The sequence below is a fragment of the Prionailurus bengalensis genome, chromosome A2 (assembly GCF_016509475.1).
Source record: "Prionailurus bengalensis isolate Pbe53 chromosome A2, Fcat_Pben_1.1_paternal_pri, whole genome shotgun sequence".
NCBI lineage: Eukaryota > Metazoa > Chordata > Mammalia > Carnivora > Felidae > Prionailurus > Prionailurus bengalensis.
The window spans coordinates 76,769,513-76,794,070 of NC_057348.1; the positions used below are offsets into that span (position 1 = coordinate 76,769,513).

At 36.6% G+C, this 24,558-nt stretch overlaps 1 protein-coding gene across 1 annotated transcript in view; it reads left to right on the forward strand.

Annotated features, from left to right (window-relative positions):
* Positions 1-24,558, forward strand: part of COG5 (component of oligomeric golgi complex 5) — a 316,096-nt gene that overhangs the window by 234,403 nt on the left and 57,135 nt on the right. The window contains exons 12-14 of the mRNA XM_043588598.1: positions 1,790-1,994; positions 12,794-12,955; positions 15,389-15,488. Of these exons, the coding sequence (XP_043444533.1) occupies positions 1,790-1,994; positions 12,794-12,955; positions 15,389-15,488 (467 nt within the window). The remainder of the gene's footprint in view (positions 1-1,789; positions 1,995-12,793; positions 12,956-15,388; positions 15,489-24,558) is intronic.

The window sequence follows — 24,558 nt, forward strand, 5'->3', positions numbered from 1 at the left end:
TGTAGTAATTTGCTTTTTAGCCTTATTGGGATATATTTAAAGGACAGCAAGAACGTCCCCCCAAAACCCATGAACTCTTTTCAGTAATCATGTTACTGATAGTTTATTAATGATTAATTATTAATCATGGTTACTGATGGTATTATTACCATTATTCTCAGACTGTTGTGTGTGCTCAGTGGAATGGATACTTGGTTGCTGTAAAGAAAGCTGAAAACTGGAAACGTTTATAGGGAAATGGAGGATAAGAAGTTGAAAGGAGTTTTTTTGTTTTTGGTTTTTTTTTTGGTGACCTTTATTTTTTTCTGTGAGATAATGGGGGCAGTCATCTTCATATTGTAAGTGGATTCAAGATGAGCTAGTTAGGTTGGAGGAGAATATGTATGCTTTATATTCATACTGCTAAAAGGGATGGTTGGGGGATAGAACGCATACCCCGTTGATAGATTCTATAACTTTGTGTTGCTGTTATTATGTAAAAACAAAACAAAACAAAACAAAACAAAAACAAAAGCAAACAACTAAGAAACCTCCTAGGGACCATAGCCAGATATAGCCAGACAATTATTCTACCCTAATTATATGGATATATAGTTTGCACAAGGGGATAACCTCAGGTGGTTGTTTTTGTTTTTTTAAGTCTGATTCTCCAAAACTTAATGTTTTAGGCTTTGGTCAGATTTTCCATCCCAAGCTTGCATTTTAATATCTGTTTATCTCAAAGAGAGTTTCTCTGAGTTTTATAAAAGTCTGAATAGAAGAGAATATTTACAAATGATATATCTAGTAAGGGGTTACTATCCAATATTTAAAAAGAACTCATACAACTCAGCACCAAAAAACAAACAAACAAAAAAACCCAAACCAAAAACAAATAATCTGATTAAACATGGGCAGAGGACCTGGATAGACATTTTTCCATAGAAGGCATACCAACAGGTACATGAAAAGATGCTCAGCATCACTAATCATCAGGGAAATGCACTGATGCATTTCCACAGTGAGCTATCACCTCACATCTGTCAGAATGGCTAGAATCAAAAAGGCAAGAAATAACAAGTGATTAGGATGTGGAGAAAAAGGAACCTTTGTAACACTGTTGGGAATGTAAATTGGTGCAGCCACTGTGGAAAATCTTAGGGAGGTTCCTCAAAAAAACTAAAAATAGAACTGTCATATGATCCGGCAATTCTACTTCTGGGTATTTATCTAGGATTTTTAAAGATATCTTTTGGTTACTAATTTCTAATCTAGAACATACTTTGTATAACTGGAAACTTTTACATTTATTCAGACTCTTTTATGGCATCAGATATTGTTGACTTGGTAAATGACTGATGTGCACGGCATAATGTGTGCTTTGCTCTTTTGGGTGAGGTATTCTATAAGTGTCAACTAAGTAAACTTTGGATGTTTGAGTTTTCTGTATGCTTATTGATTTTCTGGGTACTTGGTTTTTTCAATTCTTCAGAGAGAACAAATTGAAATCTTCAATTATAATTGTTGATTGGTCTGTTTTCTTATAGATTAGATTTCAAAATATATGCTTCATATATCAAATGCAGTGAACAGTTTAGGAGGAAAATTATTCTTTAAATAATTTTTACTAGCATTAATTAAAATTACTTGTTAAGTAAATTTTACTAGCCTTATTTTGAAAAGCCTCATTAGAATATATCTTTGGTTTGTCCTATGGTATAGGCTGTTTGTAGCATTACTATATACAAAAGAAAATTTATTTGCTACATTTTATTGTTTATCTTATCCATGTTCTTGTTTTGCTTGGCAGCGTCTATGTTTTTGAAACAGGCATTTGAAGGAGAATACCCTAAATTGTTACGTCTTTATAATGACTTATGGAAGCGTCTCCAACAATACAGCCAAAATATTCAAGGAAAGTTTAATGCAGGTGGAACTGCAGATGTCTGCATTGACCTACAACACATTGGAGATGATGCACAAGACATATTCATAGCAAAGAAGCCAAATTATGAGTACGTTTATTTGATCAAACCTGTTTGTTGTCATGATAAGGATTTTATCTACTGTTTTTATTATAAACTGGAAATTGAGGATGTGCTAATCTTCTAAATATTTGTAATGATCATTATTTATATGTATACCTTAGAAGACTTTGCAGCTCTTCAGTGAGAAGTCAGGCTTCATCCTTAATTGAGCAGCCTGGTTCCTAACTGGAATCTGATGTAAAGTATAGCACCCAGTAGGGTGGGTAGAAGCTAGGAGACGAGCAGATGTGGTCACTGTCTTTTAAACGATAATATACCTCTAACTGCATCAGATAGTATCATTATTGGTGCACCAGTGGCATCAACATGATCTAAAAGGAACTGGTATGTTCAGGAGGGAAATAAATGGTATGCTGAGATAGCTTCTCAGTCTGGTAGGAAAAAACTGAGTATAGTCACATTTACACTTGAAATCTCTTAGCTCCACTCATAAAGTACAGTATATTTAGGCACCATATTTAGGCATCATATTTAGGCACCACTTTGGAAAACAGTATACCATCTCAGTAAGTTTAAACCAGCCAGATTTTCTCCTAAATTGAATTAGAATATTATTTTCAGATTTCTATTTGAACAGCAAACTGGCTTGTACATTTTCTTCAAACACTAGGATCATTTATTTTGACAAGGCTGACTCAGGTAACAGCAAATTCTTATCACCCACCTTGTAAAAAAAAAAGTTGGGTAGATTTAAATGTTTCTCTTTCAATTTTTATTTTTCTAAATACTTAAATTGTGTCCACTGTAGTAAGAAGTTCTGACTGAGGAAATATAGGATGTAGAAGTTTTCATTAGCAAGATAAATGGCAGGACTCTAGGCTGGAAAGATAGTATGAGACTATACTCTTTTCTTCAGTAATTCATTTATGCTAAACATGGAGACTAGTTAAGAACTAAAGGAAGAGGAGACAAGAAAACTGACCTCATATCTGTTGATCTACAAAGATATAAAATAAGTTTTTTTGAGTATAAAAAATAGAATATATAGTATTATGCTATTTTTGTCTTAGTTTTTTTTTTAAGTCTTTATTCGTGTACCAAAAAAGACCTGAAAGTATATACAACAAATGGTGATAGTGGTTTATCTCCGGGAGGTAGAATTTTTGTTTTGTATTTTGTGCTTTTCTTTAAAATTAAAAAGGGATGGAAGTAAGGCTGTAAATTCAAAGGAGAGAAAAAAGTCAGAGAGGAAAAACATTCTGTGTTTTGACTAATGGGGTCGCACTGTCACCCTTTGGAGGTCAAATTCAATAAAGTAGTTGGTGTGGGGGAGGAGGTATGATCCATATACTAAAAAGCCAAAAAATCATGAGGGTAATAAGGAAACAGATACATTGGGTTATAAATATTCTTTTGAGAAGTAAGGTAGAAAATAAAACATGAATTTGACCATGTTAACTGAGCTAAAGGAAAGTTCTTGTGTTTTGTTTTTAATAATGATAGAGGGAGTGTTGACAGTGTTTCTAAATAGAAGTAGCCAGTGGAGAGGGAAAGAGATAGGAGATGCAAGAATGGAGAGAGGTAATGAATGGGACAGGGGCCTAAGAAATTAGAGTTAAGGACACAAATAGCCAGGTTAGCATTTTTATCATTCACTATTCATGCTCAATTTTGGGTAGTGGTAATTTGCTGTGAAGAAAATAGAATAAGATGATGCGATAGAGTGCCATATATAGGGTGATCAGGGACGAGCTCTATGAGTAGGTGACATTTGACCTGAGATCTGCATAATGTGAAGGAATCAGCCATGGAAGATTTGGAGTAAGATATTTGCAGGCAGAGAAAACAGCAAATTTAGAGTCCTTGAGAATCAAGGTGGAGAGATTGAGGAGTAGAAAGCTAGAACACAGTGAGCAAGAAGGAGAGGGGTACAACATGGGGTTAGAGAGGAAGGGAAGTGTAAGACCATGTAGGACCATAGGCTATGGTATGGATTCAAATACAGTGGAAATCATTGCTTTTAAAAGAGGAATAATGTGAATTGATAAACCTTTTAAAATTACCACTCTGGCTCCTATGTGGACAGCTTGGAGGGGAGGTGTTACCACAGAGAAGGAAAAGTAGAAAATGGGAGCTATTTTGTTGGACTGGACAAGGAATGATAATGGCTTGGATTAGGATGAGAGGAAGAGATGGGGAGAATTGGTCAGATTGATTCAAGATATTCGAGGGCAGGCCAATAGAACTTGCTGGTAGATTGGATCTGAGAAGAAAAGAAGAATCAAGGATACTTGGATAAGTAAGTCTGAAGTGATAAAGTTGTTAGGAGTTGTTAAAAAGGTAGCTGAATGTGAATCATATTTGGGAGTCATCATTTTGTAGATTTTTAAGATCAAGGGATTGGAGGAGATTCTATAGGAAAAGATGTATATAAAGAGAAAAAAGAACCCTGGCCCAAGATAGGCACTCCAGAGTTGAGCAGAAGAGTGGCAACCTGCAAAGGGGACACTAAGAGAAAAATGGTGAGATGACAGGAACCCCAAGGAATGAGTTCATTTAAGTTGGAGGAGGACTAGTTCACTGTGTCACACGCTATTGAGAAGTTGACCTCTTGATATGGCAAAGTAAGGCTGTTTGAGGTCTAGGTATGGAATGGTGGGTACAAAAGTATTGTTAGAATTGATGAAAGACAAAATGGGAGAAGATTGACTTCTGGGGCGACAGCACCATCTACTCCACCGACCTACCCCCAGTGAAACTGGTGAAAACTGCACACAGTTTTTTTGTTTGTTTGTTTGTTTTAATTCTCTGGAAAGGGTACTAAAGAAAAATCAACTACTCAAGAAAATCTATGGGAGTACCTGGGTGGCTTAGTTGGTTAAGTGTCCCAGTCTTGATTTTGGCTCAGGTTGCGATCTCACATTTGCAGGTTTGAGCCCCAGGTTGGGCTCTGTTCTCAGTGCAGAGCCTGCTTATGATTCTCTCTGTCTCCCTCTCTGCCTCCCCCCCCCAAAAAATTCTGTGAACATTCAGTGAGAATTTTGTAAGAGCGTGTGATGTTTGAACCAAGAATGTTTCCTCCCTTCATCCTCCCTCCTCCCTGCTCAGCAAGGCATAGACTCCTCTCCAGACTGCAGCAGCCAAGAGCAAAGGGCTCCCTCTCCCCACAGCTTCCAACAGGAGAGCTTTATTCCTGGGAGGAGCAGAACCTCAGTGTTTCTCATTCTTCCCTCAGCTCTCTGTAGCTGAGGCTGTCTCAAACAGATGAGATGAGTAGGTGGGTGCTTCCATATAGTGAACTACCCTCACTGAAGGAGTGCAGTCTCTATCTTGTTGGACTCGCTGAAAATACTAGGGCCCCAATAAATCTTCCCCTGGCTTTTAAAATAGCGGTTCCATGTCAGGAAAGGCAAACTGAGAGGCCCTCAGGCTGCTGCCCACTTACCCCTAACCCCTGCCAAGCTCCTCCAGTGAGGTGTCACTTAGAAGCTCACCATTTTCTCCATCTCTAGCTCCAGAACTCTGGCACAAAAATTCTCCTGGGGGAAGAAACAAGCAGCTAAAAAGCTAGCTCCTAATCTCCTTCCAAAGTAACTGACATTATTTGCAACTTGACATTTTCAAAAACAGTGGAGGTTGTGGTGAGGGGCAGGGGGAGGATATTCATGGCTCTAATGAAGATGCAGATTATACTATAGGCCAGCTAGCTCATAAGAGAGATCTGTGGAATCAGAAAACTGGGAAGAGCTCTTGGAGGTCAGATTATCAAACATGACCTCAGAAATTATTCTATCAAAGGAGCTACGATTAGATGGGATGCGTTTGGAAAGGAATTTATGGTCCACAGCATTTTTAAAAACAGTAGAGCAATCTGTGGCCACTGAGTGTGGTCAGGGAAAGAGAGGAAACAGAACCCTGTTAAGACCACTGTTACCCCTGGGTGACTATGCGCATCCTCAAAGCTCTGCCCCTCTGTGGTGCAACATCAAAGGTTTTGCCCTGTAAGGGAGAAAGAGACTTCACAAAAATAATCCAGCCAGTCACTAAACATGCAAATAACAAGCCTCAGAGGTGTAGCGATCTAACAAGCCTCAGAGGTGTAGCGATCTAGTACCCAGAGTTGCAATAATATATTATCAGAAATGTGCAGTTTGTAACAAAAATTATGAGGCATACAAAGGAACATAACAGCGTGACCCAGAGACTGGCTGTGAGAGTGACCAAACATTAGATTTAATATAATAAGACTTCACATTAGCCATAGAAAATTGTTGACAGAACTAAAGGAAAATATGATTAAGTAAAGGACTATATGATGGCAATGTTGCCATAGAAAATAGAGAATATCCATAAAAAGATGAAAATTATAAAAAAAATCAAGAAGGGCTGGAATTGAATAGTTTGGTAATTGAAATTTAAAAAATCACTAGAGGGATTCAACAATAGATTTGAATTGATATTAAAAAGAACTAGCCAGGGGGTGACTGGGTGGCTCAGTTGGGTAAGCATCTGACTCTTGACTTCAGCTCAGGTCATGATCTCACAGTCATGAGATCAAGCCCCATGTGGGGTTCTGCACTGCTTGGTATTCTCTCTCTCTCCCTTTCTCTCTTGGCCCCTCCCCCTCTTGAAAGAAAGAAAGAAAGAAAAAGAAAGAAAGAAGGAAGGAAGGAAGGAAGGAAAGAGAGGGAAGAAAGGGAGGGAGGGAGGGAGGAAGGAGGAGGGAGGGAGGGAGACATCAATACAATACAATACAATACAATACAATACAATACAATACAATCCATACATAGATATTTTAAAAATGAGCAAAATTGGAAACTAGATTTATGTAAGCCTAGGAACAGATAGGAAAAAATGAAGAAAAATGAATAGAGCCTCAAAGAAACGTGTAAACACACCAATATATATGCAGTAGTACCACAATATGAGGAGAGAGAGAAAGGAGAAGAAAAAATACTCAAAGAACTAATGGCTGAAAACTTCCCAAATTTATTGAAAAACAACATACATACTCAGGAAGCTAATAGGATTAACTCATACAGACCAAAACAGGCACATCATAGTAAAAGTGTTGAAAGTTAAAGACAAGTAGAAAATCTTGATAGCAGGCAAAGAAAACCTACTTGTCACTTATAAGGGAACCCCAAAAGATTGAGAGCTGACTTCTTAGAAGAAACAAAGGAGGCCAGAAGGTAGTGGGCTCAACATGCTCAAAGGAAGAAACTGAACCAACAATCCTATATCCAGTAAAGCTGTTGTTCATAAAGAAGAGAAAACTTACCTAGACAAACAAAAACTGAGAGACTTTCTTCCTAGCTAACCTAACTTACAAGAAATACTAAAGGAAGTTCTTCAGGCCCAATGCCAGGTTACCTCTTGGTAATTCAAGTACACACAAATGAAGAGCCCCTAATAATGATAGTTATGAAATTATAAAAGATACTATAAATGCATATTTTCTCATTTCTTAAGTGATTTAAAATGCAGCTGTATAAAATACATATAGAATGTGTTGTTGGGCTTACAACATATAGAAATGTAATACATGTGTATACATTTGCCAATAAGAACATAAAGGAGGTAGGTGGGAGCAGAGCCATAATGTACTATGGAAACGATGACAGATGGTAGTGTGATAATCATAACAACTTATTGCTGGATTTGTAACATTAGTACACATAATATGTATAGTAGTATTACCACAAAGATAAAATACTTAGGAAGAAATGTAACAAAAGAAGTATAAAGGTTACGCTCTGGGAACGACAAAATATTGCTGAAAGAAAGATCTAAAGAAATGAGAAACATTTCATGTTCATGAATCACAAGACCTAACAGCATTAAGATAGCAGTACTTCCCAAATGGATCTACAGATTCACCTCAGTTGCTATCAGAATCTGTAGAAAGTATTTGTAGAAAGAAACAAGCTGATTCTAAAGTTCATATGAAATTGCAGGGTACCTGGAATGATCAAATCAATATTGAAAAAAAAGAGTAAAGTAGGAGTCATGCTGTGAAATTGCAGGGTACCTGGAATGACCAAATCAATATTGAAAAAAAAAAAAAAAGAGTGAAGTAGAAGTCATGCTTCCCAGTTGCAAAACTTACTACAAAGTAATGGTAATCAAGATGATATGGTACTGGCACAAGGAGAGACATATTGATCAATGGAATAGAATTGAGAATCCAGAAAAAAAAATAAATAACCATGCATCCATGGTCAGCTGATTTTCAAAAGCTTGTCAAGATCATTCAGTGGAGAAAGAATGATGATTAGTGGTAAGACAACTGGATGGCTTCATTCAAAAGGAACCTTACCTCACACCATATACAAAAATTAACTCAGAATGGATCAAAAAATGAAATGTAAGGTCAAAAATATAAAACAGAAGAAAATATAAAAGTAAGTCTTCATGACTTAGGGTTTGACAAAGAATTCTTAGCTATGACACCAAAGGCATGAGCAACAAAAGAGAAAATACATATATTGGACTATTTGTACTTCAAAGGACACCATCAAGAGTGGGAGAAAATATTTGCAACTCAAATATCTGTCAATGGACTTGTATGTAGAATATGTAAGAGACCTTTGAATTCAACAATAAAAGACAACTTCCCCAATTAAAAAATGGGCAAGGATCTGAGTAGACATACTTCCAAAGAAGTATGACAAATGGCCCCAAAGTAGACAAGTGGCCCCAAAACACATGAAAATATGCTTAACATCAGGAAAATACAAATCAGAACCACAGTGAGTTAGCACTTTACACCACCAATATGCCTTTATCAAAAAGGTATTAACAAGTGTTGGCAAGGATGTGAAAAAATTAGAACCCTCAGAGGTTGCTGGTGGAAATCTAAAATGGCACAGGGCTTTGGAAAGCAGTTTGGTAGTTACTAAACACAGATACCAGCAATTCTACTCCTAGATATGTACCTAAGACAAATAAAAACATGTTTGGGGGAGGGTGGAATGAGGAATTTTGTTTAATGGGTATAGTTTCTGTATGGGATCATGAAAAAGTTCCAGAATGGATGGTGGTGATGGTTGCATGACCAAGTAGGAATGTACTTAATGCCACTGAAGTGTACACTTAAAAATGGCTACAATGGTAAACTTTGTTATGTATATTTTACCACAAAATGGAACATTAAGCAGTTTTTTTATTTTTTTTTTATTTTTATTTATTTTTTTTTTTAATTTTTTTTTTCAACGTTTATTTATTTTTTTGGGGGGACAGAGAGAGACAGAGCATGAACAGGGGAGGGGCAGAGAGAGAGGGAGACACAGAATCGGAAACAGGCTCCAGGCTCTGAGCCATCAGCCCAGAGCCCGACACGGGGCTCGAACTCACGGACCGCGAGATCGTGACCTGGCTGAAGTCGGACGCTTAACCGACTGCGCCACCCAGGTGCCCCTAAGCAGTTTTTTTTAAATGTTTACACAGATTTGTAATAAATGTTTATAGCAGTATTATTCATAATAGCCAAAAGGTAGAAACAGCCCAAGTGTCCTTCAGCAGAGTAGTGGGTAAACAAACAGTGGTATATCCATATAATGGAATACTATTCAGCCATAAAAAGGAACGAAGTACCAATACCTGCTACAACATGGATTAAACTTGAAGACATTCTGCTGAGTGGAAGAAGCCAGTCACAAAAATCATATACTGTATGATCCCATTCATATGAAAGTCTAGAATAGCAAATTATGGAGATAAAAACTAGTATTAGTAGTTGGTTAGGATTGGGGTTGGAGTAAGGGGTTAAAGGGGTTATAATTGAAGAGTATAATTTCTTTTTGAGGTGATGAAAATGTTCTAAAACTGAGTATGGTAATGGTTGCGCCTATCTGTGGCTATCCGAAAAACTGTACACTTGAAAATTGGTTTGAATTGTACACTTTAAAAATGGTTGAATGTGGGGGCACCCGTGTGGCTCAGTCAGTTGGGCGTCTGACTTTGGCTCAGGTCATGACCTCACGGTTTGTGAGTTCAAGCCCCGTGTCGGGCTCTGTGCCAACACCTCAGAGCCTGGAGCCTGCTTCAGATTCTGTGTCTCCCTCTCTCTCTGCCCTTCCCCTGCTTGTGCTCTCTTTCTCGCTCAAGAATAAATAAACATTTAAAAAAATTTTTTAAAAACGGTTGAATATGAATTCCAAATGTGAATTATCTTTCAGTTTTTTAAAAAGCAGTTTTTTAAAGAATGGGAAAGGAGGAAGTAGATGCAGTTCTTCAAAGAAGTTTAGATAGAAAAAGGAGTAAAGCTACTTTTTTCTTTGACATAATAGGAAAATCACAGAGGATAGATACAGTTACAAAGAAAGAAAAAAGCTAGGGAAGTCCAAGGTGATGAAAGCTATTGCCAGTGGTTTGGTCTTAGAGTAAAGTAGCAGCAAAGGGTCACCGATAGAGAGCAGGGGCTGCTAGTGCGGAATTTCGAGTTAATACCTTGCGCTTTAGGTCTCTTGAAAGTAAGGGGTTAGCATAAATGTATAATAGATACAATTTTCTTTTTCTCTGCAAAATGTGGGTAGCATAGCAGCAGGTACAGAAATCATCTAAATAAGATATTCTTAGAGCTTTAAAAGGAAGATGAATTAGAAAAATCAAGATGCTAATGAGAGTACCTTGAAATGGTTGGCTGCGGATAGAGGATAGACTGGTGAATATCATGATGGAGTAGGAGGATCAGAAAAGGTTCCATAGCATTGATCGCAGTAAGGTCTAAGAGCAAGTTCTTTTGAGTAAAATCTCACTCCTTTATTGACATAAAAAGCCTGGCATGATATTTTCCATCTATTTTCTGTTTGACTTCATCTTGTACCACTCTCCTATCACTGAGGTGCTTGCTTCTCTAAGTTTTTAGCCAACAAAGCCAGGTGTGGCCCCTCCTCAGGGCCTTTGCACTTCCTGTTTTCTTTGAATGGAAATCTCCATCGCTTTGCTCGCTCTTTTCCTTCAGATGTGCTCAGCAAACCTTCTTTTGCCTTGTCCTGTACAATATAGGATTGAAAAAAAAATGAGAAAGTCATCTAAACACATTGTTTCTGGCTTACTTCATTTTTCTCTTAAAACTTATGACTCATATTCCATATTTAAATCATTTGAAAATTTGTATTTATTTTTCTGAGTATCTTATTAGCAACGTTAAGCTTCTCATTTAGTGAGCGGTAAGAGGACAGGGAATTTTAATTGACTTTACTACTATATTTCCCACATCTAGGAAGTATCTGGCAAATCGGCGAGACTTAATAGTATAGAGGGAAGGAGATGGGGTAAGTTGAGGGTGTGAAAAGTTGTCTTCAAGGTTGGAGAGCAAGAAGTAGAGCAGTTCAAAATGATAACTATGGAAGCTTCATAGTAAAGCTAAAATAAAAGTAGACTTCTAATACAAGATAGGTTTCAGGAAAGTTATCAGTTTCGACATTGTAGTCACTAAGGATCTTCACTGCAATTCGGGGACCAGGAAGAGTGTTAGTACTTATAATTCAGAACTGAAATGTCTGCAGAAGAGGAAAGAGGCTTCTTAAGGTCAGTAAATGACAGGAGCAAAAACAACTCATTTAGGTAGATGGTGTGGACTTCAATAGAGGATTGCCTCTGGCAGATTTAGACACTAGTTCCTCCCTGTTCCATTGTGTTCTATCTTCACCTATTATAGAAAACACTATAGTTAGCACTCTACCTGAAGCACATTTCTTCACTGCCTTGTAAAGTGCTTTTAATCTACATCTTCCCAGCACTTAACAAGGGCCTGGGACATGGTATTCTCAGCAAATATGTGCTGAGGGAAATACTTGTTGAATGAGAAATGTTAAGAGATAACTATGGAATTATGATGTACGAGCCAAGAGCATTGTGACCTCTAGGGCTTGTTAGTTGGCCAGAAACGGTGGGAAGGGAGAAAGCCAGTTTTCCTAAATTACATGAAGGAGCAGGTCAGATGTTTTCAAGTTTAACACTTAGAATGAAGGGAGATTTGTTTAAAAAAATAAATAAAGACAATGGAAGGACTGGTAGAAGGATTATAAACAAGGGCCATGTAAGGAGATGCAGAGTTAGTTATAGGAATAAGAAAGCAAATGGAAATAATGGTTATAGACATTGGATAATAATTGTCAAAGGAAAAATATAAGACCCAATAGTTGGACTGCTAAATGAAAATGCAAATAATTTAAGACATGGGAAGATGAAAGAGGAAAGAAGGACATTCTGGTTTGTGAGAATATTATAAAACAAATTAGCTTAGAACCCCAATTGGGAGTATTTATGTGACTGTAGGACTTTGACAAACACTTTTTATTTTGTCCTCGTTCTGTTAGTTTGGCATGGGAAGGCTGATAAAAGCCTAGACCCTGAGAACTTCCCTCTCAGTGAGCTCCCTGGGAAATGGCAGCTGTGGCACAAAGGGTCAAGTGAGTGGAGCAGGTTTCTACACACCTGGCTCTCTCATGAGGCTTTCAGACTCTCTAGAATCTGGATTTCCTCCACAAAGGCATAGCCCCATTAGAATTAAAAAGATTTTACATTGTTATTCTCTTAGTTTCAAATGACAGACTTACTACAGTAGATACCAATATAAATTGTATTACATTTATATGTAGGACTTATGTATAGGTTAAGATGTTTAGTTCTTAATACATGTTTAGTCATGAAATGTATTTGTAAATATATAAATTTTTAAACAAATTTTTTCCTTTTTGTTCATAGTTACATTTTATAGAGAGGATAGATTTTTAAGAAAGGCATTCACACTCCAATACAGTAGCATTTAGTTTTATATAATCTGAATTCATTTTTAATACATTTTGTTCCCACAGCCCCGAAAAGGCTTTGAAAGACTCACTGCAACCCTATGAAGCTGCTTATTTATCAAAATCTTTATCTCGACTCTTTGATCCTATCAACTTGGTTTTTCCCCCTGGTGGTCGCAATCCTCCTTCTGCAGATGAACTTGAAGGTATCATTAAAACTATAGCAAGGTACGGATTTTTATGTAATGACATGCTATAAAATGCCTGCCACATTTGTTAGTGATGTTTTAATTTACTTCAAATTATTCAAGTAATTAGTCCTGCAATTAAATCAAGGGGTTTGCAGTGAATCAGTGCATATACAGAAAGTACTTAAGATTCCTATTAATAAAACCCTTTAAATACAGTCTAAAAATAGCTTATAATTATTCTGTATCTTGTCAAGGATGAAAAGTAAACCTAATTTTTATGCCATAGTAAATATCCAGTGTTACACAGTAAAATAGCATAAAAATAATTTTACAAATTGAGAAACTAAAGTATAGAGCTTAATGTTTTTTATCTTAAGTCCGTAAAGTACTTCATGCACAGGATATTACAATCTTGATTAGCCTACCTGTGTGTGTGGCTATTTTGAGCTTCCTAAGTAAACATGACAGCTTTTAAAATGCTCAAAAGGTGAGGTATCCTGGTAGAGGTGCTACCTGAATGCTTGCAGACGATATAATTGTACTGGTGCCTTAGACATTTACAGTTACCCAGATTCATCTGCAGTTAAGACTGTCTCAGCTCCTATCATAGCTAACAAGTTGTCCTAACAGGAGGTCTGTACATTTGTAGATGAACATTTTGAGAAATAAAATAGTAGTTCAGGCAATATAGGATCAAAGTATAGAACTGTCTAGATGGTTTTAGACTACACATTTGAAGGTGGCGATTCTGAGGCATGTGGGAGGAAGACTAAGAAGCCACAGGTATAATGTCCACAAGCATGTATCCAGCTGCAAGTGTACCTTACCTACGCAGTATCTAAATTGCTCTGCATCTTGATCTTAAATCTTTTCACAATTATCATGACTTTTCCAAAGTCCTAATTCTAGATTGTTTTTACCCTCAGGTCTCTGTTAGGTCTCTGTTAATCTGTTTGGTTTGGTAGTGACAACAGTAGTCTTGGACTCAACCTGATCTTTTGACCTATTTATGAAAATATTAAAGGGGCATCTCTCCCATTCCTCTGGACAGTTTGGCAATGCTGTAATCAAATACAACATGGAGCTCGAAGAAGGATGGTTATGCCCAGTATTCAGTAGAACTTAAAAGTCACCATTAATAAAGTTATGTCTCCCTATTTATGAAACTACATTTTTATGGCACACAATATACACTAGTGTTGCTTCAAAGTCTTTCACTTTCTTCATAAAGAGAATCTGTTAAGTGCCAAGATTTTTTGCTACTTCAGACACAATAATTATCTTTTCCTGCTTTCTACCTATATATGGGGTTTTGTGCAGTTTTGAACTCCTAGTATTTTTCCATGGTCTTGGTAAATACTTTTTTTTTTTTTTTTTTTTTGGCATTCAGCTCAAACATCTCAATCCATTGTTTGTTTGGTTTTTTTTGTTTTTTTTTAAATTTTTTTTTTTTCAACGTTTATTTATTTTTGGGACAGAGAGAGACAGAGCATGAACGGGGGAGGGGCAGAGAGAGAGGGAGACACAGAATCGGAAACAGGCTCCAGGCTCCGGGCCATCAGCCCAGAGCCTGACGCGGGGCTCGAACTCACGGACCGCGAGATCGTGACCTGGCTGAAGTCGGACGCTTAACCGACTGCGCCACCCAGGCGCCCCTCAATCCATTGTTAAAGTTGAAAATAAGTATGACAAGGAAACACTTCAAGAATCCAAATTTTAAATTTTCAAATTAGGGGGTGCCTGGGTGACTAAGTCAATTGAGTGTGTGACTCTTGATTTTGGCTCAAAATCCCAGGGTTGTGGGGTTGAGTCCTGCATTGGGCTCCACACTGAGCATGGAGCCTGTTTAGGATTCTCTTTCTCTCTCCCTCCTTCCCCTTTCCCCAGGACTCACTCTCGCTCTCTCTCTCTCTCTCTCAAATAAAAGATAAATAAATAAAATACAATTTTACATTCTATCTTTGTTATGCTTTTAATATATTTAAAAAGCTACTCTACAAAATAGCATGAATTGGCATAATTTCTACAGAAACTGAGCATCTTTATGTATCATGTGTAATTTATATTTTTAGCCTCTGTCCTTCCAAGGTCATCATTTCCATTCAAAAGCTGTCATTTCCTTGCAGATGTCTGTGATATGCAGTGTCTCTAATTGCACTTATCAGTATTAACAAGAGTGCTACTTTAAAAATCTGTACACAATTTACTCTTTTAATCACAGCCTGAACCCACACATGATGTGCTTTTATTAATGAGAAACTGGTCATTAACCAAGCCATCTCAAAGCACTTTTTCTTAATGCTGAATTTAGGAAGAAAAATGAAACAATGCAACCAATTCTTGGAAGCAGTGAGTGAAGTCTATAAAAAGAATCACCACATTGCTTATTGGGTTTAAGTTTATATGTTGTCCTTTACTTTGTTGATGAACTATGTTGCTAATAATTAAAGTCTGTTTTTGTTTTCTCCAGTGAACTAAATGTAGCTGCTGTAGACGCAGACCTCACAATAGCTGTGTCTAAAAACGTGGCAAAGACCATCCAGTTATACGGTGTAAAATCGGAGCAGCTTGTAAGTGATATCCCTTCTGGAAACTTTAATGATTTTGCTTAAAATTGCTAATTATACTTGCCTAAGTATAAATACTGAATTGGCTGAATATTAATTTACTGGTGTTTTTACTTTAGTGAAATTTTGAAACTTTCTGATGAATTTGAACCAAAAAAAAGTTGGATCTAATAAAAAGTGATCCTCCTACCATTGTTATACTTTTACAATGCAAGAAAGTTTTATAAGGTTTTAAAAACAAAACGAAACAAAACAAATGCCTGTACTGGGGTGCCTGGGTGGCTCAGTCAGTTAAGCATCAGAGTCTTGGTTTCAGCCCAGGTCATGATCTCACAGTCTGTGGGATTGAGCCCCGCGTTGGGCTCTGTGCTGACAGCATGGAGCCTGCTTGGGATTCTCTCTCTCTCTGCCCCTCCCCCACTCACACTGTCTCTTGGTCTTTCTCTGAAACATTTTTTAAAAATGCCTGTACTACCTTATAGTCTAATTTTATATATATATGTGTGTGTGTGTGTGTGTGTGTGTGTGTATTTATTTATTTATTTTTCAACGTTTATTTATTTTTGGGACAGAGAGAGACAGAGCATGAACGGGGGAGGGGCAGAGAGAGAGGGCGACACAGAATCGGAAGCAGGCTCCAGGCTCCGAGCCATCAGCCCAGAGCCTGACGCGGGGCTCGAACTCACAGACCGCGAGATCGTGACCTGGCTGAAGTCGGACGCCTAACCGACTGCGCCACCCAGGCGCCCCAATATATATATATTTAATATAATTATCTCAGATTGATCAAAATTCCCCTCTGGTGTGACTGCTCACCCAGATACCATTCTTTCAGTTAACTATTGTGAAAGTGACTTGAACTGTTAAAAAAAAAAAAATGATTAGAGGAAGTAAACTGCTTAAAACTGTAATAAAAAATGTTGATTTACTTTTGAAAAGTTTTAACCATAGAGCGCGGAAGTTTAACCCTAAAATAATTTTGTTTTAAAGATTATTTTATTTGTATTTAAAATAATAGCTAAATAACTGAATCATGATCCTGATTCTGTGCATTAATGTTTTAAAGTTAAGTACACATATTTAACTAGTACATATGTATGCTAACTGAAATCCAAATATTAAGGCTTTAATATATTTTCATCTGTGTTGATTAATTTTAAAGAATGTGCCAGAATCTCTACGATCTTTACAGAGGTGACCAACCATGTTTTCAGTTTAGCCTCTGATTGCTCCCAAATCAAACATCATAAAATGAAGTAATCTGATTTTACCTATATGCTTGTAGTTCTAGTTGGTTCTGGAATGATATTTCGGGTACATTGGTAGCAAATTGAACTGAAAGAATTTGCATAAAATGATCGTTGGTGGTAACGATCATAAGGCTTCTTTCAGTTCCAACGGATGGCCAGATTTTGTTTGCATATTAATGTGCTATTTTCCATTCAGTTGTTCTTATAGCCTTGATAAGCAATTTAGAAACATCTTTTTAAAACTTTATTGAAAACTGGTCCTACAGAGACCATGGAAGCTCTTTATAGGTAATTAGTTGACTAATTTTTCTCTCAAACTTTTTAAATAGAAGCCTTATTATGATATTCATTGCTTTAAAAAACATTTGTTGCTATAAATGAAATTCAGTATTACATCCAATAGAGTTCATTATAGTTACTGAAAATGTCAGGAAAAAAAATCATTCGATGGTCCCACCTGAGGACAGCATAAGGAAGAGCCAGCATATGTATAGAAAATACTTTTCATTTCTGCTGCAGCAGGGGGCAGTGGTATTGTAACATGTGACTTCAGTTAAGGTGATAACGGTAAAGGCTTTGACAAAATTAAAATACATCAACAGACATTTGACTGTGATACTGTTGGTCAGATAGTCTGTGACCCTGATTACTCAGGCCTACCAAACCTACAATGCTGAAGGCTAACCAGAAAGTCCTTTTCAACTTTGATTTTAGTGCAGAAAGAAAACCTAAATGTTAATAAGAGTACAAGGAGCATCATATGCTTTATTTTTAAAATATTAATTAAGGACTTAGGTAACATTTTAGTATATATCTCTTATTTTTGGCTAGTAGTACTATTTCTGTTACTTCTTTATCTTAAGTTTGATGTTTTTTATTCTTTGATCTTGCCATATTCCTATTCTTTTAGAATTATTTCTCTGAAAACATTTAGAGGAAAATAGCCAGTATTAAGTCTTCAGTGGGAGAAAGACTTAGAATTTGAATTAGAATATCTACTTTATCTGTAAATGGAAATGTTGGCTTGAAATATGGCATGATATTTCTGTAAATGGAGGATTCTTTTTATAGATGAAAAATTTAAGTCCACAAGGTTGAAAAGTGACAGAAATCAGATCCTTAATGGAATGTTCAAGTAGTGAGATGAAGGAAAGCTAGAATTTTTGAGACAAACATGCTTTCAAAAAGGGGGACTTGAAAATATACAACTTAAAATGTAGATTGAGCTGCTTTCCTGAATCCTAAATTTATTTCCCTAAAGGTCAGTTGTGCAAGTTTGTTGGCTATCAGAATGTTTTAGTATACTTAACTACAGCTTGAATTCCTATCAGGAGGAAAGCTCATAAAAGGATTTCTCAAGTTGATCCTTAATGTGGACCATCTTTGTGGTCATCTCAGTCATTCTGTGTAGTTAGATAAATTCTTCCACATGCTTAACAGCTATGTTATTTGTTTTCAACCTCTTTATTTTAATATTCTAGGACACAGTAGAGTATAACATAATAAATTGTATGTATATACTACATATATGGTACATATATGTGCATATAATAACCTGGAATTGTTTTATCATTACACATGTGTTATTTTTTCTAAGGTTTTCTGTTATTAATCACCAATGTTATGTGTCCTATAAACCTAAACCTCTGTAGGGACTAATTCTTAGATTCGTTTTTATGACTCTTACATGGTACCAGAAAATTCATTTCTTGAGGTTAGAGAAAGGCCATAAAAATAACTACAGTTACTAAACATTTATAGTGGCTTGGATTATGCCAAGCCATTTATATGTATTATCTTATTTACTTCACAGTAATTCTATGTAATGGAAGTAGCGATACCTGCCACTACAAAATGTGGAAATTAAGGCTGAGAAAAGTTAATAGCATGCCTGATACAGACTGGTAAAAGTAGAATGCTGGCCAACAAGTGTTGAAACTAGCATTTAAACTCAGATTTGACTCTAGACCAAGCTTTCAAACTGCATTATATCTCAACACAAATACATCTTTCTTTTTTATTTAAGAAATGTGAAATTGTTTTTGTGATTTACTTATTTACTTATTCACTTAATTACTTTACAATATGACATAGAGATCTAAATCTAATATATGCATGATATATATTATTTATATACTATAGTTTATTTAACTTGTGTTCTTAGTGGATAGTGTTTTGATCCCTAACAAAATGATACAAACTGGGTGACTTATAACCAACATAAATAATGTCAATTGAAGAGGCCCCTGAGTGGCTCAGTCTGTTAAGCGTCTGACTTTGGCTCAGGTCATGATCTCACAGCTCGTGAGTTCAAGCCCTGCATCGGGCTCTATGCTGACAGCTCAGAGCCTGGAGCCTGCTTCAGAATCTGTGTCTCTCTCTCCTTCTCTGTGCCCCTCCCCTGCTAGTGTGCACGCACGTGCTGTCAAAAATAAATAAACTTAAAAAAAAAATTTTTTTTAAATAATGTCAATTATAAACAACATTCATTTATTTCTCACAATTCTGAGGCCTGGAAAGTCCACGATCAAGGCACTAGCCGATTTGGTGTCTGGTGAGACACCTTTGCTAGCTCACTGATGGCTGTCTTTTCATTGTAACCTCACAGGGAAGAGGGCATGGGGCTTTTTAAAGCCTTTTTTATAAGGACACTAATCCCTCTTGTGACATAATCACCTCCCAAAGGCCCCCCTTGCTTGCGTGTTAGATTTCAACATATAAGTCAGGAATGGGGTGAGTGGGAAGGATACAAACATTCAGAGCATAGCAGATATTTAGATGGTTTAGAAAAAACAGGGATTTAACCTTGAATTCTCACATGTGAGTTATAACCAAGAAGGGTTTACTTCCTCTAGTATGTATTTAATTTAGTATGTAATGTGAATATCAGCTTCATGGGTACCCTTTTGTAAAACGGAGATCACTGGTTTTTTAGACTGTCTTTATTTAAAAGTTCTTATTCATTTGTCTTGACTGACAGTAGTTGTAAAGTTATAAGTAATTTACTAAGCAGAAAAAAAATTACTGAGTAGAATTTATGTTCAAAATACATACCTATAGATGTATATATCACATTTTAGGATTGAACTGAAAAAATTGATTATTTAATGGTTATGTATTGGTAATTTATATGGTTCTGAAATGTGACCTTTAGAAGAAAATGTCATTAGACCTCTCAAGTTTGAATCAATGTTTTCTTTGTCCTCTATATATTAAAATGAAATTAAAATATTACTATAAAGAAGTTATTGTGCCTTTATAAACCTTTATAGGCTTGTAAACTTGTGATGTCAAAATTAGAGGCAGATATACTAAAATGTAGTCCTTTTAAAAGGTAAGCTGTAAGGACATTTTCCAACAGTAACCATTATCTGATGGTTTCAGGGAATGACATCTAGAATCTTGGGGTAAATGTCAAGTGTTGTAAACTGTGAGAAAGTAGATTGGCATTTAATTAGGTTGCAGACCATTTAAATGGAAACAGTAATAGGAATGACATTTAAGGGGAGGTTTCAACTTTAATGCAGGTCAGTAGCTATGTATGAGGTCAGTAGTTTTAGATGGCAAGTAGGGTTTTGTTTTTTTTTTTGTTGTTTTTTTTTTTAAAACGCTTTGTAAATATACCCTTTTTATGTGATTTCATAAGCAATTTGGAGACTTGACATTCCTATAGTGGAAGAAAACCTACATGTGTGATATTTAAACGATGATACAGAAACATGAGTTCAACTTTTTTAGTTTTAAAAGGATTATTTAATGCAGATTTAAATGTCATCTACCTGGATACTGCTCCATATAATATCATATGATAATATTCTATATTATTAACATTAAAATAATAAAAAGTTTTAAAAATATGTAATCACTTGGGAGAATTTTTATATTATGTACAAATAGACAAAACATATCAGTAGATTCTTTTGGCCCAAATGCACTTTAGCTATAATATGAACACACTGAGCCCTTTAGGTTACCTACCCTCTCGATTCATAGACAGCCTTCTACTCTTTCTTACCTCCATTCTTGCATTTAACTATTTTAGGATCACTCCTTCTTTCCCTTGAGATCACTTTCTGACTTGCTTCCCAGACTTGTGAGAGCTTGATTTTCTGCAGGCTGTGCCAGGTCCATAGTAAATGGTCATGCTGGTTTAGAATTCAGGGGGACACCTGGGTGACTCAGTTAAGTGTCTGACTTCGGCTCAGGTCATGATCTCACAGTTCGTGGGTTTGAGCCATGTGTCAGGTGGTGTGCTGACAGCTTGCTCAGAGCCTGGAGCCTGCTTCATCCTGTGTCTCCTTCTCTCTCTGCCCCTCCCCCGCTTGTGCTCTGTCTCTCAAAAATAAATAAATGTTAAAAAAAATTAAAAAAAAATTCAGTAGGCACAACCAAGCAATTGCACTACTAGGTATTTATCCAAGGGATACAGGTGTGCTGTTTCGAAGGGGCACATGCACCCCAATGTTTATAGCAGCACTATCGACAATAGCCAAAGTAGGGAAAGAGCCCAAATATCCACCAATGGCTGAATGGATTAAGATGTGGGGTGTGTATGTATGTGTGTGTGTGTGTGCGTGTGTACACACACACACACACACACACACACACACACACACAATGGAGTATTACTCAGCAATCAAAAAGAATGAAATCTTGCCATTTGCAATTACATGGATGAAACCAGAGGGTATTATGCTAAATGAAATTACTCAGAGAAAGACAAATATCATATGACTTCACTCATCTGAGGACTTTGAGACACAAAACGGATGAACCTAAGGGAAGGGAAGCAAAAATAATATAAAAACAGGGAGGGGGACAAAACATAAGAGAATCTTAAATATAGAGAACAAACACAGGGTTGCTGGAGGGAGGGGTTGTGGGAGGGGGATGGGCTAAATGGGTAAGGGGCATTTAGGAATCTACTCCTGAAATCGTTGCACCATGTGCTAACTAACTTGGATGTAAATTTAAAAATTAATTAATTAAAAAAAAGATTCAGTAGGCCATAGTGAAGACTTAGGAAAAGGTCAGAAATGGTTATTATCGTTAGGAAGTATTTTCAGAAGAAAGTGAGAAGTGCAAATCTGTTGGTTAAAGTCTGCAAAGTCTTAATTATCTGTTGTAATGAGAACATTGCATAATAGACAACCACAACACCTGAATGGCATTCAGTAAGCATTTATTGCTCATACTTGAGGGGCAGCTAGGTGACTTTACCTTGGTTGGGTTTGCTCACATCCGGCTGGCAGCTGATCGAGGCTGCCTTCAACTATAGTTAAATACTCTGTTCTGCATGTCTCTGTGCCTGCAGCAGGCTCTCCTGGGCTTGATCCCATGAGGAAGGTAGAAGTACAAGAGAGAAATTATTCCCCAAGGTCTGGCTTACCAAAACCACCCAACCACAGTGCAATATGAAATTGCAAAGGATGTGGATGGAAAGAGGGATGAAGGATTGGGACTAATCATGCCATCTGTCACAAAGTCAAATTAGGAACCTGGCAATAGCAACAACAACAAAAAAGCTCATGAAATTTTCTTTTTGAATCTTGTCAGTGTGTTTTAAATTTTTAAAAATATCTAGGGGTACCTGGGTGGCTCAGTCGGTTAAAGGGTCCGACTCTTGATCTCAGCTCAGGTCATGATCTTGGTTCAGGTCACGGTCTCATGAAGCATGAGATCGAGCCCTGCATTGGGCTCTGCACGGCTTTGGATTCTCTCTACCTCTTTCTCTGCCCTCCCCACTCATGCTGTCTCTCTCTCTCAAAATAAATATAAACTTTAAAAAAAAAAAGCAGAGGGGTGCCTGGGTGGCGCAGTCGGTTGAGCGTCCGACTTCAGCCAGGTCACGATCTCGCGGTCTGTGAGTTCGAGCCCCGCGTCAGGCTCTGGGCTGATGGCTCAGAGCCTGGAGCCTGTTTCCGATTCTGTGTCTCCCTCTCTCTGCCCCTCCCCCGTTCATGCGCTGTCTCTCTCTGTCCCAAAAATAAAATAAACGTTGAAAAAAAAAAATTAAAAAAAAAAAAAAAAAAAGCAGAAAATAGGGGCACCTGGGAGGCTCAATCAGTTAAGTGTCCGACTTCAGCTCAGGTCATGATCTCACGGTTCTTGTGTCTGAGCCCCACTTTGGCTCTGTGCTGACAGCTCACAGCCTGGAGCCTGCTTGGGATTCTGTGTCTCCCTCTCTCTCTGCCCCTCCACTGCTCATGTTCTGTCTCTCTCACTGTCTCTCAAAAATAAATAAACATTAAAAAAATGTTTAAAGCAGAATATACAAGTATTTATTTACATATGTATTTATTTTGAGCTATAAAAAATGGAGTTGAAAATCTGCATATAACTTTTCACTCCCTAAAAACTTAAAAAACTTAACTACTAATAACCTACTGTTGACCAGATCCTTAGTCATACAGCATAAGTCAATGTTTATGTTATGTTAAACATAAACATATAAATGACATAGTTAACGCATTTTGAATGTCATATATACATATACTATATTCTTTAAGAATAAAGTAAACTAGAGAAAATGAAATGTTAAGAAAATCATAAGGAAGAGAAGATACACTTACAGTACTGTATTTATCAGAAAAAAAAAATATATGTGTAAGTGGACCCACACAGTTCAAACCCATACCATTCTAGGGTAAACTATATCAGTTTTAGGTGCACAGTCACTTGCCTCTCCTGTGGTTAGAACTTTTAAGATTTATTCTCTTAGCAACTTTCAAATGTACAATACAGTATTGTTAACTATAGTCCCCCTACTTTATGTTATATTTCTAGGACTTATTTATCTTATAATAGGAATTTTGTATTCTTTGGACTATTTTCACCCATTTTGTCCCCATCCCTGCCTCTAGTAATCACCAATCTGTTCTTTGTATCTATGATAACACAGTATTGATTCTCTGTCTTGTTTATTTTACTTAGCATAATGCTCATAAGGTCTATCCATGTTGTCACAAATGACAGGATTTCCTTCCTTTTTAATGGCTGAATAGTATTGCATTGCATATATATGTGATCTCTTTCTCTCTCTCTCTCTCTCTCTCTCTCTCTCTCTCTCACATGTTCTTTATCCATTCATGAATGGATACTTAGGTTGTTTCTATGTCTTGGCTAGTGTAAATCATGCTACAATGAACATAGGAATGCAGATATCTTTTCAAGTAATGATTTTATTTTCTTGGAGTAAATACTCCAAGAAGTAGAATTGCAGGATCCATATGATAGTTCTATTTTTAATTTTTTGAGAAACTTCCAGAAAGTTTTCCATAATTTATATTGCCACAACAGTGCCCAAAGGTTGCCTTTTCTTCCACATCCTCACCAACACTTGTTATTCTTTGTCTTTTTGATACCAGCCACTCTAACAGGTATGAGGTATGATATCTCATTGTGGTTTTGATGTGTATTTCTATGATGGTTAGTGATGTTGAGCACCTTTTAATGTCCTGTTGACCATCTAAGTGCCATCCTCAGAAAAATGTCTCTTCAGATCTAATCTCTAATCAGATTTTTTTCTTTTTTGCTGTTGGGTTGTATGAATTCTTTATATATTTAGGATAATAACCTCTTATGATACATGATTGGCAAATATTTTCTCCTATGGGTATATTAAATTTTTATGGCATCCAATATCAGTTTCTTAGCCAGAAAATAGAAATTTATCACTATCATAATTAACTTAATGATTTTAACTAATGTTACTATTACTTTAAAAACTCATGAGCCTTTCTCTGTGTACTTCATTTGATGATATATATTTTGACCCCTTATCAAATTTTCTAGTCTTTATTGCCCTAAACGTTTTTTCATTA